The following is a 12,376-nucleotide window of genomic DNA, read 5'->3' as shown; positions in this document are numbered from 1 at the left end:
AAACCGGCTCTCACCCTCCATTGCATAGCTGCTCAATGCCAGCAGATTTAGAAACTGGCCCAAGTCAGGAAATACGGCACCTATATGTTATGCCCCGGTCCCTAATTGTCAAGTAATATTTTACACAAAAGCACAAGAAAAACTTTACTAGAGATAAGATTGAAATATATAATGACATTTTATTGATGATATACAATACACATAAATATAAAGTTAAAAAAAAGGCTAAAGTACCCAATAAATGGAGGATAAAATAATGGCAGGATAAAAGGACAGGCTCATAGCCATGTATTTAAGTTGTCAAGAGAGACCTTTGTGTCTAATTCTGTCAAGTAATATGTCACATCCCCTTCATGAAGACTGTGAACTATTTAGATTCATGTCGTTTTTAAGGATACGTTCACACGTACAGGATCTGTGCAGATTTGATGCGCAGGATTTGTAACTGCCGATTAGAAGCTGCGCACGGTCATTTTGTTTACATGAAAATCTGCAAGAGAAAATCCTGCACATCAAATCTGCGTACGTGTGAACCTACGCTAAAAGCTGTTTGTCAATATTGCATATTAGGAAGTATGCACTATTGTCTCCATTATAGGGTATGAGGAGCCGTTTCTATAGCTCCTGCCCAAGTTTACTTGTTTGGTGCATGGAAGAATTTTGTTTTGCATGTATAGGCTGAAAACCGGTTTGACTGTGTCCAACTAGTACGGGTCAATATGTGTTTCAGAGCTGTCAAATGTTGTAGGTTCCAGATATAAACAATTTTACAATGGGGAATGATTTATAGCTTACCTGTTGTATCAGTTTACATGTCAGGATAAGCTGTTATATGTGTACATGAGGAGAAGCACTATTTATAACTCCTATATGGTAGGTTTCACCAGTTTCCCCCTCTGCAGGCTTCATCTTTAAAGGAGTAGTCCAGTGGTGATTCAGTGGTGAGCAACTTATCCCCTATCCTAAGGATAGGGGATAAGTTGCAGATCGCGGGGGGTACGACCGCTGGGGCCCCCTGCGATCTCCTGTACGGAGCCCCGACAGCCCGCGGGAAGGGGGCGTGTCGACCTCCGCACGAGGCGGCGGCAGACACGCCCCCTCAATACAACTCTATGGCAGAACCGAAGCGCTGCCTTCGGCAATCTCCGGCTCTGCCATAGAGATGTATTGAGGGGGCGTGTCGGCCGCCGCCTCGTGCGGGGGTCGACACCCGATATCTCAGCGGAGAGCTGGGGCCCCGTACAGAGAGATCGCAGGGGGCCCCAGCGGTCGGACCCCCCGCGATCTCAAACTTATCCCCTATCCTTAGGATAGGGGATAAGTTTTCACCACTGGACTACCCCTTTAATTTTTAATTGTCCAAGAGCTAGTGTGTGGAGATAAGCAGCTATGATGTGTCACACACACACACACACACCACACACACACACCACACACACCACACACACACACACACCACACACACCACACACACCACACCACACACACACACCACACCACACACACACACACACACCACACACACACCACACAAACACCACACACACACCACACAAACACCACACAAACACCACACACACCACACAAACACCACACACACACCACACAAACACCACACACACCACACACACACACACACACACACCACACCACACACACACCACACCACACACACACCACACACACACCACACACACACACCACACCACACCACACACCACACACACACCACACACACACCACACCACACACACCACACACACACCACAGCACACACACACCACACCACACACACACACACCACACACACACCACACCACACACACACACCACACCACACACACAGGTGGGGATCCTGCTTTATTGTATCTTTATGGCTGCATTTTCTATTAGACACTGATGGGCCTGTGCCTAGGGCAGCACTTCAGTGAGTAAAAATAAAAAGATAAACAACTTAGATGCTGCTTGTGCCATGGTTTGGCCTGGAGGGAAAATTAACCCCCCCCCCCTCTTTGTTTTAAACCACATGGGCCAAAACTGCAGCGAAATTTACCTGCAGGTTTTCAGCCCCTCATTATATTGTGGATTTGTGATTGATTAAATATAGCCCAGTCTACAGGGCATTCTAAGAAGCAGCAGCAGCATAGAGGACCTTATAGAACACTTTTGAGCAGTCTAAGCTGTGAATGAAGCCTTGGGCGAGATGTAATACTCATAGTTACTCTTGTGTACTCGCTTTGTGTTTTTTTTTGCTTTTGGCTCTTTCCAGTCATTACTCCTGCTATTGTCAGTGAATGAATGAATGAGTGAGAAGAAAGAAGCATTTTTCTCCAATAAGATATATTACAAAGTTTCTTAAATTCACTTGTACTATTAATTCATGCAGAGTTTGTTAAAACAACAGTGGCGACTTCCAAAATATGGCCCCAGCCATATCTGACCACTACAAGATTTCCACAATACATAAATGTCAGAGGAACTGAAACGTTGTTTATGGCCCAGCTCCATGCAGGCTTATTTGTCAGTATTTCCTTATAAACTACAATAGGGCAGATTTAGTTCTAATTGTTTAAAGGTAGCTTAAAGCTAGGCTGCAGATTTGTTAGATCTATGTATCTGATCAAGTTGGTGCATCTTGGCCCGTGTTATGCTATGTAATGTAGTCTATCTATATATATATATATATATATATATATATATATATATATATATGTGTGTGTGTGTGAACGAACGCTGACATAGTCTTCATTTTCCTGTAATCTAGCCAGCAATGTAATAATTGGATGTGTCATTCAGGGATGTGCTCATTTCTCCTCTAAGTGTTTCAGTATGTATGAATCAATAGTTTTTTCTGGATGCAGCCATGACAAGCAGAATTAATACAATCCATTGTTGGCCTGTATTCAGAGAACTCAACACCAGCTTCTACTGTGCAACATAAAAATGGTGTATCCCCTACATAAATTGGTAAAATTGTTCCACATAGAACAGTGCTGTATAGTGAAGCTGAAGTACTGTTCCGGTGCCCCTTGTGTCACATTACTTTTTTTCCCATCATTTTCATCCTACTCCATTATATTGTTCTGACTTATTTTTTTCTCTCCTAGATACAGTACGTGGGAACCAGAAGAACACATTCTGGATCCACGTCTTGTTGTGGCATATGAAGAAAAGTAAGATTATTGTTAACTTTGTAAGCAATGTTTACAAGCGCATCTTCTTCCTATGGCCAGCCATATTGTACATATGCCTTTATTTTAGAAAAGCAGAAGTTAAAGGGGTACTCCGCCCACAGACATCCCCAAAGGATAGGGGATAACATGTCTGATCGCGAGGGTTCCCGCCACTGGGACACCCCTTATCTCTGTGCAGCACCCCGCATTCTAAACAGTGGGGGAGATTTATCAAAACTTGTCTAGAGGAAAAGTTGCTGAGTTACCCATAGCAACCAATCAGATCGCTTCTTTCATTTCTGAAAAATGAAAGAAGCGATCTGATTGGTTGCTATGGGCAACTTAGCCACTTTTCCTCTGGACAGGTTTTGATCAATCTCCCCCAGTATGTTTAAAATGCTGGGTTCCCACTAGGGGATAGACCGATATCGATATTTTTTAGTTTTATTTTAGGGCCGATACCGATAATCTGTCACCTTTCAGGCCGATAGCCGATAATTTATGCCGATATTCCGGTATAAGTTATCGGCTATTTCACCCCCCTCCCCCAGTGGGGCAGAAGCCGTCGCAGATCAATGATTTATAGCGGCACTTTAAATCAATGAACTGCAGCGGCTTTTGCCAGGCCAGAGAACTCCGCCGCCACCCGCTTCTCTCCCCCTGCCTGTCCTGAGTCTAACCACCACAGTTACCCCATCGCCTCCCCCCAATCCTCTGCCCAAATACCGTCGCCGCCCCCCCATCGCCTCCCCACATCCCTGGTGTTATAATTACCTGTTCCTGGGGTCCGTGATACTTCTGGCTCGGTCAGCGTCCTGCGCTGTCACTGTGCACACTGACGGTGGCGTCGCATTGGGGACGTCACTTGTCATTGCGCAGTGCACAGCAACAGCGCAGGAGCCAGAAGTATCGCGGACCCCGGGAACAGGTAATTATAACACCGGGGATGGGGAGAGGCGATGGAGCGGCGGTATGTGGGCAGAGGATGGGTGGGGAGGCGATGGAGCAGCGGCGGTATGTGGGCAGAGGATGGGGGGAGGCGATGGGGCAGCGGTGGTATGTGGCCAGAGGATGGGGGGAGGCAATGGGGCAGTGGCGGCAGTATGTGGGCAGAGAATGGGGGGAGGTAATGGGGCAGCGGCGGCGGTATGTGGGTAGAGGATGGGGGAGGCAATGGGGCAGCGGCGGCGGTATGTGGGCAGAGGATGGGGGGAGGCAATGGGGCAGCGGCGGCGGTATGTGGGCAGAGGATGGGGGGAGGTAATGGGGCAGCGGCGGCGGTGGTATGTGGCCAGAGGATGGGGAGGCAATGGTGCAGCGGCGGCGATGGTCATCTCTGGCCAGGGGCGGGGCATTATCGGCATATCAGCAAGGTAATTACCGATAATGTCCAAAATCGTGATTATTGGCCGATAACATCGGCCAAACCGATACTCGGTCGATCCCTAGTTCCCACGGCCGCAAACGCGTCACGTACCTGTATGTCAGAGAAGGGTCCCTATTCTGCACCCGGCATACATGTAATTGTCGGTGGTCACCTGTTGGAGGACGGCTGTGATTGACAGCTGGGATCTGAGAAAACAAAGTGGCGGCCTGTCATTAGTTGTCGAGATGCCATTGAAAAAAATACAATATGGCAGTAGACTCTTGTCCCTTATGCAGAAAAACTCATTTCGAAAAAAAAAATTTGCAGTATCGTCATCAGTGAAAAACAGAAGCACAAACTGTCCCTTATTTCCGGTTCACCATTATACTGCCAATTTTACATTTTGAGCTGGAATCCAGGTTAACTTTTTGTAACACAATCTTAACTAAAAGATTTCATCTCTAGGAACTACATTGTATCCCAAAGTAATTGTAGGAATAAAATGTTGGCCAGCAATGATGCAGTAAGGAAAAACACTATTACCCTATATAAAAGGATGACTCCATGAAAAACATACTGTATATGAGCTCATAGTATGCTGGGGGGCCCTACCTCTGGGACCCCCCCCTATTCCTGCTGTCACACAGTGAGGAGCCTGAATAGAGGGCATCTGCCCTACACTTTCCTTAGAGAGGTACTCCAGAGGAAAACAAAAAAGTTTTCAAATCAGCTATTTAAATGTCTTAATTCTTCCAGTACTGCTCTGCTGTATGCCCCAGAGGAAGTTGTGCAGTTCTTTCCAGTCTGACCACAGTGCTCTCTGCTGCCACCTCTGTCCATGTCAGGAACTGTCCAGAGCAGGAGAGGTTTGCTATGGGGATTTTCTCCTGCTCTGGACAATTCCCGACACGGACAGAGGTGTCAGCAGAGAGCACTGTTAGACAGAAATGAACCTCACAACTTCCTCTGTAGTATACAGCAGCTGATAAGTACTGGGAGGATTAAGATTTTTACATAGAAGTAATTTACAGATCTGTATAACTTTTTGGCACCAGTTGATTTGAAAATGTTTTTTTCCTCTGAAACATTTTTCTTTCCTCCAGAGTGGGTCCGAAAATAATCAGTCGGGTGTAGTTCTGTAGGTTTACATCAGCCCAATATGAATGAATAAGTGAATGAAATGGGAGGGGTCCCAGAGATATTATATTTATTACCTATTCTGTGAACAGATGTTCTTTTTATGGGATAACCCCTTTAAAATGAATGTTACAAACATAAAGTCCTGTCCTGTCACAAAAAAAGGTATAAAACTCATTGTATGACCTGAATTATTTATGTATTTGTTTTGTAGGGAAGAAAAAGATAGAGCTTCTGGGTGCAGGAAAAGAGGCCCAAAACCAAAGCGCCTCCTGCTGCAGGTATGAATGAAAGGGGAACAGATTTCTGTAGTAGAGATCATATACAATGTATCAGTTGGTGGTGTATTCCGTATAACTTGCATTTATAGATGTAGATGGGACATACAACAAAGCATAAATAGTTATTTTAATCTCTTTTTGCTACAGAGGCTTTATGGTATGGACCTACGCAGCGCACACAAGTCCAAAGTCTGCTTCTCCTTGTCTCGGAGGTTCAGCAATGGTCTGGGCTCTAAACCCACAGCCACCTCCTCAGTGCCAGAAAAAGCCAAGTCACTGCAATTCCCCCTCAGCAAACAGCGCAAAGGGAGGAAGTTTTTGTGCCTGTCACGCAAGAAGTTTCTACGCGTATCAACATACGAGCCACTGAGCCGACGTCCAGATTTCTTTACCAAGGAGGATGAAAATGAAGAAGCTCAGAGCATTCCTGAATGGCAGGAAGAGAAGACAGTAGAGGTGGAGACACATGAGGACGAAGCTCTGCACGAAGCTGATATTAAGGGTAGGATACTTCATTTTGTCTCCTGGTTACACAATCCCAAATAGCAATACCTATATTTTAGCTTCCTAATAACTACTAAACAATGTTTTTGTAATTTTAAAGGGAATCTGTCATCAGTGTCAACCGCAGTGTCTTTCCTTATAAAAAGAGGCATGGACCCGAGGGACAGGGACATAATACTCCCCCTTTATAAAGCATTGGTACGGCCTCACCTGGAATATGCTGTTCAGTTTTGGGCACCTGTCCATAAAAGGGACACTGCGGAGCTGGAAAGGGTGCAGAGACGCGCGACTAAACTAATATGGGGCATGGAACATCTTAGCTATGAGGAGCGATTAAAGGAGTTACAATTGTTTAGTCTTGAGAAGAGACGTTTAAGGGGGGATATGATAAACGTATATAAGTATATTAATGGCCCATACAAAAAATATGGAGAAAAACTGTTCCAGGTTAAACCCCCCCAAAGGACGAGGGGGCACTCCCTCTGTCTGGAGAAGAAAAGGTTTAGTCTCAAGGGGCGACACGCCTTCTTTACCATGAGAACTGTGAACTTATGGAACAGTCTACCTCAGGAACTGGTCACAGCAGGAAAAAATAACAGCTTTAAAACAGGATTAGATGCATTCCTGGAACAAAATAACATTAATGCTTATGCAGAATTATAAAATCCCATCCCTTCCCCAATATCGCGCCACACCCCTACCCTTCAATTCCCTGGTTGAACTTGATGGACGTATGTCTTTTTTCGACCGTACTAACTATGTAACTATGTAACTATATGCACCAACCTGTTGGTACAGGCTTGTAGTACGGGTGACATTGATGACAATGATACTTACCTATCCCTGATCTGTCACTCTATTCGCCCATTATGCTTCTTATTCGGGTGGCAGGCTTGATGCATGGGTTGCGCCTCAGGAGCATGGCGACGTCACGGCTGCTACTACTTTAAGCCTGCTCGCAGCTGTGGTGTCATTGTGCTCCTGGAGCTCCGCCCATGCACCAAGCCTGCCACCCGAATAAGAAGCATAATGGGCGAAACTAAACCTTTGATAGATAATCCTCCGGGGTTACGCCATAAAGCACCTAAATTTGTGGAGCAGAGTTTTGGAAGAGGCCACAGGTCCTCCTTAACTGCTTCTTTTCTGCAGGCCTTGTCTTAACAGATTCAGGACTGTGGCAACATAAGAAAAGAAAAAAATTGGTGTTTTTATAATTCTCTTGTGAATGTTAGAACCTTGATATATATATTTCATAGTTCATAAGGTTGAAAAAAAGACCATAAGGGTTAAAGAGGTACTCTGCCCCTAGACATATTACCCCCTATCCAAAGAATTGTGGATAACATGTCTGATCGCAGATCGTGGGGGCATCTCCTGGCTGGCACTAGGGCGTTTATGAATATGGAAGCCTGGGGCTTCCGTGTTTGTGACGTCACACCATGTCTATGGGACCATGTCTATGGCGGCTGTGTACTCCCATAGACATGAATGAAGGGGGTGTGGCGTGGCATTGCGAACACAGAAGCCCCAGGCTTCCGTATTCATAAATGCCGCAGCGCCTTTGGATAACATGTCTAGGGGCGGAGTAACCTATACCCCTGTTGTGTCCCTAGTGTGTTGATCCAGAGGCTGATGCCAATTGCCCAATACTGGGGGGGGGGGGAAATCCTTCCCAACTCCTATATGGCCTTAGAATAAATCCCTGGATCAACGTTCTGTCCCTTTAGATCTAGTATGCATAATCTGTAATGTTAAAATGCATCCAGGCCCCTCCTGGTCTCTTTTACAGAGTTCCCCATGACCACCTCCTCAGGCAGAGAATTCCACAGTCTCACTGCTCTTACAGTAAAGAACCCCCGACTGTGCTGGTGTAGAAACCTTCTTTCCTCTAGATGTAGAGGATGCCCCCTTGTTATAGATACAGTCCTGTGTATAAATAGATCATCAGGATAGAAGGGGAAAAAAACTCTGGATCCTCGACGCCACCCGTTGCAATAAACTTCAGAAGTCACTGGTACAATTAAAATTTTCTTTTTTCACCTATGTCAGACGCATTTCGAGGTTTAGGATACCTCTTTCTCAATGACCTTGGCTCTTTCACCAAGGTCATTGAGAAAGAGGTATCCTAAACCTCGAAACGCGTCTGACATAGGTGAATAAAGAAAATTTTAATTGTACCAGTGACTTCTGAAGTTTATTGCAACAGGTGGCGCCGAGGATCCAGAGTTTTTTACCCCTTCTATCCTGATTATCTACTATCGAGTGAGGCTGCCACCTCCTCGACATCTCTGGACGGCTGCACCGTTACTTCCACACCGAGACAATCCAGGTTGCTGCATGCCTAATGGAACCAGGCAAGGTGAGGGGTTATTGCATATACCGCTCACTCTAAATATTTACATCTGATCAAACGTACTGCCCTATGAGAGCTCTGTCTTTTTTTCATTCTTATACAGTATAAATAGATCATGGGAGAGATCTCTGTTCTGTCCCTTGATATATTTATAAATAGTTATTAGGTCGCCCCTAAGCCTTCTTTTTTCTAAACTAAATTACCCCAATTCTGATAATCTTTCTGGGTCCTGTAGTCCTCCCATTTCCTTTATTACTCTGGTTGCTGGTTGTTAAAGGGGTACACCACTGGCCCGCGTTCGGAAGTTAATGTTTCAAACACTGTATTTTTTTTTTTTTTTGCGCTGCGGTGGTTGGCCACGCCCCCTTAATACTAGTCTGTGGGAGGGGGCGTGATGGCCGTCACGCCCCCTCCCATAGACTTGCATTGAGAGGAGATGGTTGTGATGTCACAAGGGGCGTGGCCGACCCCCGCAGCACAAAAAAAACAGCATTTGGAACATTTACAGTAGTCCCTAAAGTTACAATATTAATTGGTTCCAGGATGACCATCATATGTTGAAACCATTGTATATTGAGACCAGAACTCTATGGAAACCTGGTAATTGGTTCTGAAGCCCCAAAATGTCATCCAAAAATAGGAAAAAGTGAGGATTAAAAAAAAATAAGTAGATAATTAATACAGATAAAGCAAATCCTTACATATAAAAGTAAGAAAGATCTGCTGGGAGCTGTAAATCACTGTCTATGTCAGTGTTTTCCAACCAGGCTGCCTCCAGCTGTTGCAAAACTACACCACCCAGCATGCCCGGACAGCCAAAGGCTGTCCGGGCATGCTGGGAGCTGTAGTTTTGCAACAGCTGGAGGCATCCTCTTTGGGAAACACTGGTCTATGTAGAGGACAGGAGCTTCTTCAGGGTCCTGTACATTACACGCAATGTCCTAAAAAAAGTCAAATGGAGCCGCCCTCACCTGGTGTCCAAAGGAGCCGCTAACTATGGCATAGGTTAAAAGTAGTACAGAACATGTAATACCTCCCTGTACTGTAGGGGGCACTACCAGACAGCCAGTCAGTGCATGCACTTCAGTAATACAGGGGTTTCACCAGTGAAATGTCCATTCTGATTGGTCGGTTCTTCCAGCCATTGAAATGTTTTGCAGATTCCATAGCATTGTATGTTGAGTCTGGTTTCAAGTTACAATGGTCCAGAAAAGACCATTGCATGTTGAAACTATTGCATGTTGAGGCCATTGTAAGTTGAGGGATCACTGTACTGCCGAACGCTGGTCAGTGTAGTACCCCTTTAAGCTGGTTTAGTAATATTACATCCTAAGTATTTTTTCTTCTTCTCGCTACAGATGACACAGATTCACCTGCTGCTCCTCCTTGGCTTCCTGCCTCCCCTCTGCCCATTGAGATTACCGTTACGGACATCACCTCAAATTCCATCACGGTAACTTTTCGCGAAGCCCGGGCTGCCGAAGGCTTTTTTCGGGACCGCACTGCTGAATGCTAGTTGCTGTCATCCTCCTTTTACTCCACTTCCTCCTCCGAAACGAAGTTTAGAGACTGCGAAGAACTAGGACATCGCATCGACAAGTCCTTCTCTATGAGAATGTGACCCGATGATGTTTTGTTAGGGGACGACAGAATACCGATGCTGTTATATATGGGCATTGTAAATGATCGCTGCTTTGACTACGTAGTTTGTATCTGTTTTTATTCGGGGGTTATACAGCTGTGCTCTTCCTGTGCATGGATGGAAACCAGTATCTCGCAGTGGTGATAGGTTATCTGGAAACCTAAAATAAGTAGAAGTCGTGGTAACAACATTAACATTTTCTAGTAATAACACATGCACATAATATACAGCCCGAACGGACAAGAATACTGATACGATTCAATGCTATGCAAAATGGCAACGTCTACACAGTAATAGGGTACCATGAATATTTAGACACAGTAATACTGATCCATACAGCACCTTACAAACAGACATTACAGCACTTATATTCAGTATTCTACATATTAGGCCTGTGTCTGCATATAAAGCATACAGTAACACAGTGTTTCCCAACCAGGGTGCCTCCAGCTGTTTCAAAACTACAACTCCCAGCATGCCCGGACAGCCTTCGGCTGTCCGGGCATGCTGGGAGTTGTAGTTTTGAAACAGCTGGAGGCACCCTGGTTGGGAAACCCTGCTGTAACATCTACAAATGTAAGTGATACTTGGTGAGTAAATCCTAAATTTCTCAGTGTGTACATTTGGGCAACAGATGTCTTTTTAATGCAGCCTTATGTACTCTTGCTCCTTAGCACTGGACCGCAAGCCCAGGTAAGTCTATTATTGGCATCTACGTGCTATACTGTAGTAGGTACTGATGCATGCATTACCTTCCGTACTGACTACTAGTCTATCACTGTCTTTGCAAACACGAAACCGTGTATAAATCGATAAATGCGTACTTATGGCCAAGCAGCCGCATTGCATTAAAGGGGTACTCCGGGGAAAACCTTTTTTCTTTTAAATCAACTGGTGCCAGAAAGTTAAACATATTTGTAAATTACTTCTATTAAAAAATCTTAATCCTTCCAGTACTTATTAGCTGCTGAATGCTACAGAGGAAATTCCCTTCTTTTGGGAACACTGATGACATCACGAGCACAGTGCTCTCTGCTGACATCTCTGTCTACTTTAGCAACCGTGCATAGCAGATGCATGCTAAGGGCAGCATGGTGGCTCAGTGCTTAGCACTGCTGCCTTGCAGTGCTGGGGCCTTGGGTTCAAATCCCACTAAGGACAACAATAAATAAAGAGTTATTATTATTATTATAATGACGTCAGCAAAGAGCACTGTTCTCGTGATGTCATCAGAGAGAATTCCAAAAAGAAAAGAATTTCCTCTGTAGTATTCAGCAGCTAATAAGTACAGGAAGGATTAAGATTTTTTAATAGAAGTAATTTACAAATCTGTTTAACTTTCTGGCACCAGTTGATTTAAAAGAAAAAAGGTTTTCACCGGAGTACCCCTTTAATGCAAATAAACGAACTCGGTTCATGTAAATAAACAATAGATGAGGTCCGGCACAATAGAAGCAGGTAAAATCCAGTGCTTTATTCAATATGCAGCATAACAAGTAGTACAGGAGACAATCGCCTACGCGTTTCGGGCTGTTGAGCCCTTAGTCATGACTCAACAGCCCGAAACGCGTAGGCGATTGTCTCCTGTACTACTTGTTGTTCTGCATATTGAATAAAGCACTGGATTTTACCTGCTTTTATTGTGCCGGACCTCATCTATTGTTTGTCTGCTGCACGTGGAGAGGAACGCCACCTCCCTGGTCGGAGCACTAGAGCAGTGGTAAGGGGGATCGAGCGGAGGACTTGGTATATTGCGGTTCATGTAAATGATCCCACAACACTGCTTACCTACCTATTTACCATTTATACATCGGTACGTATCCAGACGAACAGTTGCTCCACTGGTTTGCTAGTCATTTCATAGTACGGGCCTCTAAGGAAAAGCAAGAAAAGGTTGTTTAAATTTTGTTCTTTAAAGGG

The 12,376-nt window shown here is 44.8% G+C and overlaps 1 protein-coding gene across 1 annotated transcript in view; it reads left to right on the top strand.

Annotated features, from left to right (window-relative positions):
• Nucleotides 1–10,907, top strand: part of CBX7 (chromobox 7) — an 18,649-nt gene extending 7,742 nt beyond the window's left edge. Inside the window, exons 3-6 of the mRNA XM_056523889.1 lie at nucleotides 3,108–3,173; nucleotides 5,891–5,957; nucleotides 6,105–6,459; nucleotides 10,173–10,907. Coding sequence (XP_056379864.1) covers nucleotides 3,108–3,173; nucleotides 5,891–5,957; nucleotides 6,105–6,459; nucleotides 10,173–10,330 — 646 coding nt within the window. The 3' untranslated portion in view covers nucleotides 10,331–10,907. The remainder of the gene's footprint in view (nucleotides 1–3,107; nucleotides 3,174–5,890; nucleotides 5,958–6,104; nucleotides 6,460–10,172) is intronic.
• Nucleotides 10,908–12,376: the final 1,469 nt, after the last annotated feature.

Source organism: Hyla sarda, chromosome 6 (assembly GCF_029499605.1).
Source record: "Hyla sarda isolate aHylSar1 chromosome 6, aHylSar1.hap1, whole genome shotgun sequence".
Taxonomy (NCBI): Eukaryota; Metazoa; Chordata; class Amphibia; order Anura; family Hylidae; genus Hyla; species Hyla sarda.
The sequence above is the reverse complement of the archived record's forward strand: the minus strand, read 5'-3'. Positions and strand labels throughout refer to the sequence as shown.